The following is a 13,976-nucleotide window of genomic DNA, read 5'->3' on the forward strand; positions in this document are numbered from 1 at the left end:
TTATTATTCACATATTTAAAATAATTGTTAGGATCAAGAAATTCGCTCTCCGGTGGGTTTTCAAATACTTGTGCCTCATTTGGAGAGGCGAGAGGGAAACATATGAGAAATTCCCTTTGCTGTTCAGTAATTTAAATTTGTTTCGTGTGTGTGCACGTATCAGCCAGGTCTTTGGGGAACACGTTCACGTGGGATGGACAAAGGCTCATAGCGTTCGGAAATTTGCTGCCATCATCTAAACAAAATTCAGCGGTTGGTTCTAAAACAAACACGTCTTCATTAGATTCACTGTGCTCCGCTTTGTTCATGTTCTGCTGGCTATTGTAACCTTATGGCAGAGGTGGCTGTTTCCCGCTGTTTCGCCTTAGACTGGCCATGATTCTGACAGCGAACACCAGCAGGATTTTTGTGTAGAAAGAGCGAGTGATGCTTAAGATTTTATTAAAACCAAAACTTGAGCAGCCTGTATGTACTGGTGCAGCACCGAGTCTGAAAGATTGTAATTTTCTTTTATGGTGTCTGGCCGGATTTGCAACAGATATTAATGGGAACATAAATAGCGCAGAGAAGGTATTGAACAAAACTGTTTAATGCAAGGAGGTTGTACCAGAGAAAAATCTATATGTAGTTTGGACTGATTCATACCTTGAACAGAGCCATCCCCTAAAGGAATTCCCAGTTTCAGCGGGTTGTTGATTGGCAAACCCTGTAATTAAAACAGATTCAAACAATACGGATTATCATTTCTAAAGTGCTTTTTTTTTAAATCCATCTGGGGAAAACTAAACACAAGCTGAAGGTGGGAAAGGGAGTGTGTGTGTTTGGAATAATGTATAATTTAATTATATGCATACGTAAACTGTATAATTGAATTGTATCCGTGTATCTGTTTATATCCACAGATCTATGATAAGTGCGAGTGGGTCGGAATAATGTATTGATTTGTTGCAAAGATGACAGAGTATCATTAATATTACACACAAAGCTAGAAAGAAAGTGTCACTTATTCTAGTCTAAAACTCTGGAACATCAAGAGCAGGGAGATTTTTTCTGTAATAGATAATCTGCCTCACGGCCGCCTCTTGAGTCGATGAAAAGTGGCTCAGAATCCATTCCTTCTCCTGCGGATTGGGACCGGAAAAGCTCTAGAGTTTGTTAGCCCTGATGCTGGTTTATTAATTAATAATAATAATTGTTGGGAGTTGGGTGGAGTTGATGGGGGAATAACGAAAAAGATTTCGGGCATCCGGCTGTTTGCGACTGGTTGGCTCTGGCCAGGTTGTTTTTATTGGAGAGGAAGAGGTGTCCTCGCTCCCTTCCCCGGGCGGCCTCCTCCCCTCCACCGATTGCCAGCTGACAAGATCCTGAAATCGAAGTGATAGATGGCTCCAAACTTTTTTTGGCGGCGCTAAGATGTTGAAGAGTGGTGGTGGCGGTGGGGGGGAGCCGCCCGTGCGCATGTGCGAAGGTGTCCAAACTGACAATGCTGGAGAGATAGCGAGTCTGGATTGAGAGAAAGAGAGAGTGTGAGAGAGAGTGAAAGAGAGAGAGGGGGGAGAAAAAGGAGAAAAAGATCCGAGAGGAATCCCCCCCACCCCACCCCAGCCGCGGCGCGGGACTGGCAGCATGAGATCCAAAGGCAGGGCAAGGAAACTGGCCACAAGTAGGTGCAATATCCCTTTCCATTGGCTTTCCCCCGCTCTCTGCCATGTTGCATGGAATGTCTGATGCGCCGGGATCTGGGGCGCAACGCAACCTGCAGCACCCCTGCGCCGGAGCCCAGCCGGGGAGCGCATCCTGGAGCGCAGCGCAGCGGCCGGGAGAGCGGACCCGGGGTCAGGCTGGGGGTGCGCGGGCGGGGGTAAATCGGAGGCGGGGGTTCAGGCACCCCCCCCCAGCAAGCAGATCGCTGGGCTGCGGGAGGGGGGGTGCACTTCTCAGAGGAGGGGGAGGTTGCGGGGTCGCTGATGGGCGCTGCCCGGCAGCTCGGGCCGGCTGCGGGGGCGCTGGGAGGCGGAGAAGGAGTTGAGGAAAAGTTCAGTGGCGAGCGCTGGAAGTTGAGCGGTGGCTGCTGCCGCCGGGGCTGCGAGGAGTAGCTGAGACCATAGTGGGCGCTGTCGGCTCTCTGCAAGCGCAGGAGGGGAGGGAGTCAGGCGGCAGGTCTCGCTCCGAGCTTCCAGCGAGCACAGCAGGAGAGTCCAGGCAGGTGGGGGGAGGGGGGGACAAGGGGAAGATCCCCCCTCCCTCTAGCTCTCTCAGGAGGGCATCCCAGCTAGTGCTTTGCACAGGTAGCTAGCAGAGCTCCCCGAAGTGGGGCTGGTCAGGGACCTTCCAGCCCGGGGCTCTGACTTCCTCTTTTCTCCACAGTAGAGAGTGTGGTTGCAATCTGTGCGTCCAGGCAGGCAGCTCCGGGGCTCCTTCCCCTCTTGCATTGGTGGTAATGAGAAGGCGCAGGAAGTAAAATCTTAGCTTAATGGATCAGCTGGGAACGCTGTATGAATGGGGACCCTCCCGCCCCATTCCTATACGCTCGGGAAACAGAAAGAAATAGTTGCGGAGGAAATTGTCCAGCTTATTGCCTGTGTGCAACATTGCAGGCGCTGTCACACGCAGCGCGTCCCGAGTGACAGTGGCCAAGGCTTGTTGAGCAGATTCTGATGCATTTGATTTTAGTGTAAATTAAACTCGTCCTGCATGGGGCAAAGGCTCAAACGGTCTCGGGCCAGTGCTGTCTGAGGGTGCAAGGCAGCAGGGCTTTCAGTGATTCCTAGCTGCAAAACGAGGCCAAACGCTTTCGTTCTTCAGTGGCTTCCTGCAACTTTCCACTATGTCTCCTTGGGATCGAGTGCTCTGGTCGAGTTAAAAAAACAGACAAAAAACTCCTGGAGCCTGCTTCAGACGAATAATAAAACATCCAGTCTCAGCACTAGCCCAGAGTGGTGGTACTTTGCCGTGACTCCCCGTGAGGAGCTGGGGAGAGGGCAGAAATGACTGGGCCATCAGCGCAGTTCAAACGCTAGCTCAGCTCTCAGCCCACTGGAGCTACATGATGAAGTTGATCTTAAATGTTGTAATTTCAGGCACTTTTTTCGCAGTTTATTCAGTTCGGCTGCACTAGGTCTATACTGTGATAGCTTGGGTCTCAGCAGTCGACATACATACTGCTCTAGTTATATTTCCAGGCACTCCATCTTCTCCTTCTTGACACTGATAATGATCTTTTAATTGCAACAGCTGCAAAAAAAGAAAAGTAGCCTGCCTTCGTGTCTTATTTTAAATACAGCCGATGTCTTTTATTTGTGTGTGAGAGCAGGGATATACTATATGCAAGTTCCCTTTGATACGTATCTCAATTGCAACTTTCACTTCCATCTGAAAATGTGCCGGAAAATGGTAGATGAAACGTTGCGTAACATAACTAATAATCGGTTTTTGTCTACTAGTGAAAAAATATGCGAGTAGAGAAAAGGGAAAGCAAAAGATCTTTGGCTCTTTATCTACTTTTCTGTGAAACCTAACGACAACCTATATTTGATTAGCTGATTTTAAACTGGCTCCATCAGCACAATTTGAAAACAAATAAACTTCCAGGTCATCATCCCTGCTTTTAGGCTAATTGTGAAAGTCGTGTGTTACATTCGCTAGCACATATGTATAATAAATGTTCCCTAAAGTTTCTGGGCTGCTGCTGCTTTGCAGTGCTTAGATTTGACCACTTTCAAACTTTCTTCTTTGGGTTGCATGTCTTGGCAGTCACAGCAGCTGCAGCAGCTTTCCCTAGACAGATGCGTTGCATTATATAATCATTCGGTTACAATACGCTCATAAAGGAAATCGTATTAAAAAGTGGAGATTTTTGTATTGTGAATCCCCTTTCATTTCTCCTTCGAATAGCGTGTGAGATTCATGGCGTGGTGTATGCGCGGCTGGGTCGGTGGGGGGAAATTATTGGTGACCCCTGTAATTCAATCATTCAACAGGAAAAGTTTTCAGCTTTTGGTTTCATCCTGTGACCCCTTCTCTTCACTCTTTAATTGCGGAGCTGTGAAAAAATAAGAAACCTTTTGTGGCTGTAACTTACTTGGAAAAACACCCCACTCGGGATACAATTGGAATTCTCTTATTATTCCACTTTTGCCTCTCTCTGTGTGAAATAAACTAGAGATAACACCCGCCAAATTGTGAGTAACACCAGTAGTGGGGAAAGTTCTGCCCTTAATTAACCAAGGGAAATTAGATGCGTATATTTTTCTCTCTATAGATTTGAAATAGCAATTTAGGGATTTTTGCTAACCTGAAACATCTCAGAAGAAACAAAAACAGCCACATTGTGAATAGTTAGTGAATATTTTAAACCTCCAGCTGTAAAAATAAAGGAAAGGAAAAGAGGCAAGACATTTATGAAGGCATTCGGAATGAAGTCTGAATATAATATACAGAAAGAAGGGTGCAAGTTGCAAAGATCTCGAACAATGACAATATCTATTACCGTTGCACCTTTTTAGAGTTATAGGATTGCACCTGCACGGCGACAGTAATTTACAGTGACCATCAATGGTGATATAAGCGGTGTCCCACTGTGTGTGTGTTTTTTTTTTAGTCCTACTGTAGCCCTGTCTGAAAATCAGCCCCGAAAAGTGACACTCCACAGGACTCAACCCCGTGCACCGAACCAGTGGTAGCCATTAGCCACCCAGTAGCCTCATAAAGAGACAGAAGGTGATCAGATTAGGAGAACGCACGTGAATAAGGGGGCACTTGTTACTATTACACTTTATCACCGTGTTTTTTTTAAACAGGCAATTTAGTGCAGGTCCAGAGCCATCTAACCACCTGAGATAGTAAAATAACACTTTGCCGAGTTCCAGCAGGTTTTCCTGCGCCTGTAACTCGCCTTTCTGCTGCTTAAAAGCCTGGCACGTTTATTTGCTTGTTTAAGACTGTCCGGGAATTTGTTTTTGAAAAGGGAAATGTTTGCCAGTGTCCAGGCTTTCAGCCCCCTTTAGCAAGGCTGTTTATTTGCCATTACCTCTGGCTTAGTACTTCTTTATTGCACTTGGCACTTTGTGTAAATAGTCTCCTAAAACATTTCAGTGTACTTCGTCAAAGAAACCCTCCAAGTTTAGAGGAAGGTTAATAACGCGTCGCTCTATTTTGCAATAGTCGGGTAGGGGAAAGAGACGGTTCATTAAGGAAAAGATGGAGGGAGGCAGTCTCTCTCTCTTCATTTATTTTGACGGTAAAAAAAAAAATCCCTCCACATCTATATCGCTATGCATTCTGCCAATTCATAGCTCAATAGATGTCTGGATATGTATATTTCACAGATGATACATGATCTCTTTAGCTTATGCGCTGCACACCCATCCACTCATCCACACCAACCATAACACATTTTGTATGGCTTGGAAACAAACGGGTTTCCTAGTCGTTCCCCCTTCTTTCCCCCAGCCCCACAAGTTGCGATTCATGTGGAGTGGTTGACAAAAGTCCCGTTTAGCCGAGTGATTTGCTGTGGCCTTCCAGAGAAGGAGAGAGAGGTTCTTCAAATCTCAGGCCTGCTTTTTAGGAACGGAGGCCCGGGTAAAGGGAGGACCTGGACACGTACTGCGAGCAGCGCTATTGTCTCCCGCATGCCTCTGGTCACTCCCCCACCCTCTTCAAATGTCTGGTGCACAGAATCCAAAAGACTCCCATCTCGAGCTAAGGCACACGGGGAATTGAATGTACTCCTGCCCACTTCTAGGCGAATAATCTCCCCAATAATTCCTCCCCGGCTGCAAAGCTAACCAAACCAATTCCCCAAATAGGGAGGACGGAATACAACCACCATCACCCTCATTCCTACACCTCAACGTCTTGTCAAAACAACCTCTCGGAGAGATTAGATCCCGCTTAGAAACAGGGCCACTGAGTCCGGATTCTGGCCGTTTAGACATGGGTCATGTGGCTCTAGACGCTGAATCGGAAGGGATCTGGGGGCTGGGGTGAACTATGCAACGAATCTGGAGAGAGCTGGGTATAGCAGGACATAGGCACGGAATCTGCGTGGATCCCCTGGAATGTTCACACCGCCCTTTCCAATGTGGCAAAGCAGCAGCAGGGCGCGTCGTAGTGGGGAAACCACTTTCACAGCCCGGAACTTTGGAGGTGCAGAGGTTATCATGTCTTTCACGTGACACTTCTTCGGGATTCATGTGTGTGCATATCACTATGTATATAATTCAATATACAAATAGTATGTAGCTTGTTCCCGGATGGCTTTTTCACAGCAAGGGGGGGGGTGGGGCATTGAGGGAGAGACAATCGCATTATATGCCAAGCACATTTTCACAAGGCACTTGATTAACCCTTTTCAGGATGGAAAGCGTGTGTGATTTTTTTTTTACCCAGGGCATCCAGAGACTCACAGGGGTCGACAGACTTCACTGAATTTGAAAACAATTTTCTGCTCCCCCCCCAGATGTTGTTTCTAAAATTAGATCATCTTTTACTGCAACCCCCACCCCTTCTCTACCTCGTCTGCCTTCTGGCCGCTTCCACCAGTGAAATTTATGTAGTCTACGAGGGTTTCGAGAAGAAAAGAAGGATCCAAGCACAAAGAGAAAGCCAGGCAATCAGAAAGCAGTGATCATTATTAATACAGATCTATTTGTACATGAAAAATGTAACCCCAGTTAATTAAGACCGTATACATGGGGTACAAGAAACTTAAGAAATGTTTCTGCAAAGGGGAAGAAACTGTTTACAAAACTCTTTCAAAAGTGTGACATATTGCTGCAGTTCCAGCATTAAAAAGCTAAACACACTTATACGCCTTTGAAGTTCCCTGGCTGAGGCAACATTATTTGACTTCGATTCAGATATTGCTTGTGGGTATAACTTACGACTTTTACCTATTTAGTTCAAGTGGGAGGGGCGAAAGTCCTGGATTCCTTGTCCATTGGATCTCTCCAGAGAGTTGAATCTGGCTCCCAGCCAGCTCTGTACAATGTCAACATTGAATATTTGAATTCCCAGACTCTATTTAACAAGTTTCTAAATAAATAAACGCATTGTGTGTCTGTGTTTAAAATTATTTCACCCCTTTCATAAAAGCTGCAGCATCTTATTACATCGGCCTCGCAGGCTGATTTTCCTTTTCTTTCTACACAAACACAGGGGAACGCATTTTTTTACAGCCATGTATCTCCCTTTCTTTCTCTCTGGCTAGTGCGAAGTGGAAGCGGGTGCGGGGTGGGGCCGGGCAGCCCAGAAGTAACACACAGACATACCTTTTCGGGCTGCTCTGTGTGCCGCGATATCTAATCGTAACTAAAAACAAAGCCAGGTTCAGAAAGCCAGTTAAATATTAATCATTTCTAAAAGGAGGCCCATGTGTGTGCCATTGCTTTAGCAGTGCCCTGTAGATACTCAATCATTTTGGCTGCTGTACCACATGCAGGCTCCAGGGACAGCTTTCATTGTTGTTGCCATAAATGGCTATTAGTGTTCATATTCACCTACTTATTTAAACTCGTTTGTGTACATGTGTCCCTGTTTATATGCGTGTGTGATATGATCGCTATATATTTATGCATGTATCTAGATATAATTTGTATCTATATGTAAATATATATGGATACATAGCAGATAGACATGTTGAGTGTGTACATATGATGTACCTAGGCATGTAGATACAGAATAGCTATAGATGTTTGTGTGCACATATGTGTAATCACTGACTGTCTACATGTATAGATTGTGTACGTGCAAAGACTGTGTGTCAACAATATAGGGAAAGTAGCTATAGAAGTGTGTGCACCTATATAATAGCTACATGCATAGGTTAAATATGGGGTGTGTATGTGTTTGAACACACTCATCTAGCTTGTTGGGGGGGAGGTGGAGGGAGAGAAGGAACCTATTTAAAATATTTCCTGACCTCAGTTTGTAAGCAGCCATGTCCTAACTGAGAAAATATTCTTTGGCCCTCTTCAGGAGTGTAATTCCCCAACAAAGCCATCAAAGTTGTTGAGCAGTGAAGTGGAATTTACTCTCTACTATGACAGGTACATTATGCAAGAAAACAAACTAAAAAAAGTGTCAATGATCATTAAAATCCCCAGCAGTCACAATAGAGGGTAGATGAAGCGAAGGAATGGGGGAAGCAGATGGAGGTTTATAAAAACAAAGCTGCTAAGTGTGTCTACACCACACGCAAGTTGACCACTTTAACTCAAATCAGTTTTTAAACATACTTAAACTCATGCAAAATCCCGTGTAGACACTCTTATTTCAGATTATTTCCATTTATTTTAAATCTCTCCTTGACTGACCTAAACTAATCAAGATAAACCAGCTTTATATCAATTTAAGGGTGCTCACTGCACCCTTTTCACCCAGTTTAACAAAATCAATTTTACATTACATCTTTAGTTAAACGGGAGCAGCTTTGCACGTAGGCAAGGCCTAAGGTAGGGGTGATAAGTGCATTTTTAAAAACTAAGCTAAGAATACAGTGACTTTCACTTTTCTGTTTAACAAGAGTAATACTATTCATTAAGAAAAAGTGGGTTCAAGGGTCTTAGTGACAGCCACACAACTCTTTTCCATCTCCATTGTTATTTATTTGACTCTTTCGCATCATTGCTCTTATTTGTATCCCAGTAGCCCCTAGAGGCCCTGTTGTACTAGGTACCATGCATACCTATAATGAAAAGATGGTCCCTTTCCCCAAATAGCTTACAGTCTGTGTTTATGGCAGGGGACAACAGGTGGATACTATAAACAGATGGGGAATGAAGGAGGAGTTGCAGGAGGCACAAGGTAAAAGTGAGACAATTATGATTAATACCATCATGATAAAATGTTTTATAGTGGGCATTGTAATATTTCCCCAGAATCTTATTTACTGTCATTGGATTACCACTACAATAATTATTATTATAATTATTTATTATTTTTTAAAAAGCTGCACCAGAGTGCCTGGGTTAATGTGTTGGCACCATGGCAAGTGTGTGTATTAGTGAGGTGTTAATCAGGAGGCAGGTGCAAATAAGTAAGGAGCACTGAGGATGTGAAAGGAGGATCAGTGTAGGGGTTGAAGCAGTGTGAACACAGAGTGCTATTGCCCAAAATAAGACACATGGCTGTTTGCCTGTTTTATATTGCCATCTCTGTTATCAAAATTAAAACACCTGATGGATTGAGAGAAACCTGCATGACTGTACATGGATATTATGCCCCTTCCCTTTGTCAGTATGTCAGTTCTTAGAAACCTCCTTGACATGTTTCCAGGACATGGGTATAGAGTCCACCCCGTCTCTCAGATGTACATGCTAAATGGGAGCCCCACACATGTGGAGGGAGAAAATTTAGCCTTCAGTGACTATTGTATTTAATGCCAAGTACTGAATATAATTAATTCAGACTAATATAGCAATAAGGACTGGTGAGTGCAATACAGTTATTTCTTGTAGGGATTTAATACTCTGGTCTGTTTCACTGCAATATTATCTTTCAAGCTAGGATATACAAAGCTACATAAAAACAGTATGGGAATGTCAAAGTTTGATCTACCAAATAAAGGAAATTCAAAGTTAAGGCTGAAATGTACCACATGGCCTCCAAGCCCCAGAAACTACAGGCAGCAAGAAAGTAGCTAAAGGTATGTTCTGTGTTTTGAAAACAACTAGTTCATTAAGTACTAAGGGCCCAAATCAGATCACAGATATACAGCACAATGAAAAACCTGACTTGTTGATTGGAGTAGCTGAAAATTTGCAAGCCTTGTAATGATTTTGGAAGTTCTTGAAAATCTCATTTGGACACCATATGCAAAGTTAGTGCCGGGCAGTTTTGCTGGGGTGAGGATTACATGATCGAGCCCTCTATTTTTAAAAAAACCTTTATTTGTTGCTAGAAAAGTGCATAATTAAAGTGCATAATGGAGCCTGAATCCACTAAAACATGTTTGTTTTCTTCACAGAGGAGAACAAATTTAGTGCTTTAATTATTTTAGATGGGAAGCTCTAGTGTTTGAATTATTTGTTAAAGTTTTAGCCTAATGTAAACTCATAATTACTACAACCCAGCCTGAACTATAGCTCCATGATAAACCTCTATATTCGATAGCAAAGTCCTTCTAGAGCATATGAGTGAGTGACTCTACTTTTTGATTGTAATAAGTTTGAAACCAGAAAAGCAAGACTTCTGCGAATGAGTTGTTTTTGGCAACTGTACCACCGATTATGTATAAAATTTCAAAAAATATTAGTTCTGCCAGTTTAATTGTCGAGAGGGTAACAAAAATAGGAAAGCTTGGGGAATGTTGTAATATCATACTATTTTGTCTTTTAGATATCATTAGATATCCACTGTGCTGAGCATTTCACATCAAACAATCTAACAAAAGCTTCCAGATGGTTTAAATTTAAAAATTAGCCATAAATATATTCTGCATAATGCAATTTATCATGTATGTTTATTGTGTGCTGTGGGAAAGTGCTTGGCTTCAGACAGTTTTACTATATAACGTATACACTATTGTTGTTTGTATTGTGGTAGCATGTAAAGGCCCCCGTCAAATACGAGGCCCCGTTGTGTTATGCACTGTACATACCCACAAGAGGACATGATCCCAGCCCCCCAAAAACCACATTGGCAATAAGATGTAATACAATGTATACGTAATACAGTGCATGCCATACAGCAAATTGATCATGGAATATAAACATCTGGCAATTGTGGAAGAAGTGAATATTAGATGATTTTGTAGGATGTTTCAAAATAACATAAATCAGTAAAAGAAGGGAGGGAATAAATGGAACTAGGTCTCCAATGGTTATATTATGATTTTGTAATCTGGGTTTATAAAATGGTTCATCCCAATCTAAAGTGTTTAGGCATCCTAGCTGCCAAAGCTATACTTCTTGCTCATGTGGTTCCAGCATTAATGTAAATAAGGCCCAGTCCTGCCATTCATCTCACTGAGATCTTCACTGATTTCAATGGAAGATGCAGGGTGCAGAGGGAGTGAAGAAATCAGAGGTGCAAGGAAATACTGGTAGAGGCACAACAGAAGTACGAGTCTTTCTGTTCCTTTATTGGATTCTCCAAATACGTGGGGCTGAATTCTGTCAGAATCGTACAAGTTTGAGTACTTCCTTAGCTTCAGTGGGATTCTTAATGAGAACAAAGATTTGTAAGATCAGAGCTGTTCTGATTTAGAACTTAATCCAACTCTTATTGAAGTCAACAGCATTCAGGTCAGTGGGTATTGTAAACCTGGAGTGCCTCAATTTAAATCAGTAAATGACTACAGATTGACACCACTGTAATTGTGAGAAGAATCTGACTCAGTGTGAAATGTAATTGGATTTAGGTAAATTTAATCTGGAATTAGGCATTTGGACTTTCTAGTGCCATCTGAGTGAGCACTGATTATTGCTCATATAGAAAAATTGCGCTTTAGAGAGGGCACAGTTGAGGAATCACTAAATGCCATGTATGACTGCATTACCATGCTCGGAAGATACATTTGCCATAGCGCAGTGTTTCTGGAGTTATCACAGAAAATGGACAACAGCCATCTAACTTCTGCACCTTCCATTAAGCTATATTTGTTGTTATCCCTTCAGCGCCTCTTGGGGGGAGGCATTAGTGCAGGCTAGGAGAGGTAATGCTCTATCTATACTCACATGCATCCATAGGTAGGGAGCACTCATGTAGAGGAATGGAAAGCGGTTGTAGTTGGAATGGCAGCTTCAGAGACCTTCACTGCAGCCTATCAACCTGCTTGCATTTTGGGCGGGTGTGTTTAACGATGTAGGAAAGGAAAGGTAGTCCAGTGGTTAGTGCATGAGCCTGGACTGGCGTCCAATTCCTTGCCCTGTCAAAGATTTCCTGTGTCATCTTGGGTAAGTCACTTAGGCCTGGGTTACACTAGCCCGGGGTGGTGGTGGTTGTTTCGAACTCAGATATGCAACTTCAGCTATGCGAATAGCATAGCTGAAGTTGAAGTATCTTAGTTCGACTTACCCCCATCCTCACGGCAGCGAGTCAACTGCCGCGGCTCCCCCATCGACTCCACTTACTCCTCCTGCTGAGGTGGAGTAAGGGCGTGGATTAGTGTATCGATTTATCGTGTCTAGATGAGACGCAATAAATTGATCCCCGATACATCGAACACTACCCGCCAATCCAACGGATAATATAGACATACCCTTAGTCTCTCTCTGCCTCAGTTTCCCTACTGTAAAATGGGGATGATGATGATAATAATATCTCACTCTTATATAACCTTTTTCACCTGCAGATCTCATAGCACTTTACAAAGGAGGTCAGTACCATAATCTCCTTTTTATAGAAGGGGAAACTGAGGACCAAGGAGGGGAAGTGACTTGCCGAAGATCACCCAGTTCATGGGAGTGTTGTGCAGGATAAACATTCAAAAAATTGTGAGGCACTCAGATGCTACAATAATGGGGGCCATATGAGTATCTGGATAGAGGTAGGTTTCTCTTTCTTGCGCAAAGCCGATATGCAGGGAAGTGTGAATTTTACCCTTCAAAGAAGCTACTTTGCTCATGTCTGAGCACCAGCCTGGCTAAGATTTTGTATCTTTGAAGAAGAACTGTCTTAGTGCACATTATGGGCCTGATCCCAAATTCATTGAAATCAATGGAAGGATTTCTATTGACTTCAATGGACTTTGGATCAGGCCTTATAGCAGTAGTAATCCACTTCCTTTGTTCTTTAGAAATATTTTTTATTAGCATCTTTTTATTCTATAGCGAGGCCTAAATTCTGACAAATTCCTGGGTTTACATCAGTGTAAATGAGAGCAGAATTTGGCTCTGTAATCTGGCCTCATTTAAGTGCTATTTTAGTATAACGTGCACAAACCCTCATCAATGAAATGTGAACATCGCTGAAGAGGGGGCCATGTAAAACATATACAAACATTTTTGTGTTTTGCATTACTTCATCACTTAACTGCCCCCCTGTTTGACGGTATTGGCTGCCTCTGCTCAGTAGCGGCTCAGGACTGGGAATAATAGGGTGCTGGAGATCAACACTGAGGTACATTGGCAGAGTGTTGTAGGGAATCTTGCACAATGCCTGCTCCCATTATGCCTGGCTGATTTTAATCAATGCTATCAGGCTCTTGCTTTCACAAGCTCTGCAATCATCTAAATAAACCAGTTAGCTGGTGCTGAAGGTACCTGGTACATCCAGTAAACACCTCCGATGTTGCTGAATGTTCACAGTACTTCCTAACATTTCATGATTTACAGTTTAATTCAGCAGAATAAAGAGAAGATGGGACGAGAATCAGAGATGCGGATTAACCCATAGAAAAAAATCACCCAAAATGTATCTAAAACATGTCTTGCTTTGGGCACCTGTAATGCTTTAATTTTTTAAAAATCATTTAAAATTTTTATTGTATTTTTAAATGATTAACTTTTCCCACTTGAAGTCTCTTTGCAGTTTCATCTTGATGTGGTCACTTTTTAACCACAGTTCACTTAATTGCACCTTTTGGAGGAATTATGCAATCACTTTTGTGTGTTTTAATCTTTCCCCGTTCTCTTTGTAGCCAGGTGTTAACGGACAAAAGGAAATAAATTACTTGAAAGAAGATTGAAGTTGTGTTTTTTGAGCTATTGATGTATTATTGGATATAAGAACCAGCATGGGATGTCAGACTAGGCATACACAATGGACAAGAGGATATATAGTTTTAGCCGTACAAGCACTGCTTTATGTTACTGATAACCTTCTTGTACTGGGTTACTATAGTATATTATAATAATGTTGATTTATTATTTCTTAGTGAACAATTGTAAAAAAATGTAGCATTAATAGAACGGACTAATAGTTAAGGATCAGATTTTGCAACCTTTACTCACAAGGAAAAATACATGAGTAGTCAATGGATTATTCACATGAGTAAGTACTACTGAACAACCTGCAGAGGAAGGTGCTAC

At 42.8% G+C, this 13,976-nt stretch overlaps 1 protein-coding gene across 6 annotated transcripts in view; it reads left to right on the forward strand.

Moving 5' to 3' along the window:
* The first annotated feature begins 1,540 nt into the window (after positions 1-1,540).
* The window catches only part of MECOM (MDS1 and EVI1 complex locus), a 481,835-nt gene continuing 469,399 nt past the window's right edge, over positions 1,541-13,976 (forward strand). For all 6 annotated transcript variants that reach the window (XM_030575491.1, XM_030575493.1, XM_030575497.1 and 3 more), the window contains exon 1: positions 1,541-1,663. In XM_030575491.1, the coding sequence (XP_030431351.1) occupies positions 1,627-1,663 (37 nt within the window). In that variant the 5' untranslated portion in view covers positions 1,541-1,626. The remainder of the gene's footprint in view (positions 1,664-13,976) is intronic.

Source organism: Gopherus evgoodei, chromosome 9, assembly GCF_007399415.2.
Source record: "Gopherus evgoodei ecotype Sinaloan lineage chromosome 9, rGopEvg1_v1.p, whole genome shotgun sequence".
Classification (NCBI taxonomy): domain Eukaryota; kingdom Metazoa; phylum Chordata; order Testudines; family Testudinidae; genus Gopherus; species Gopherus evgoodei.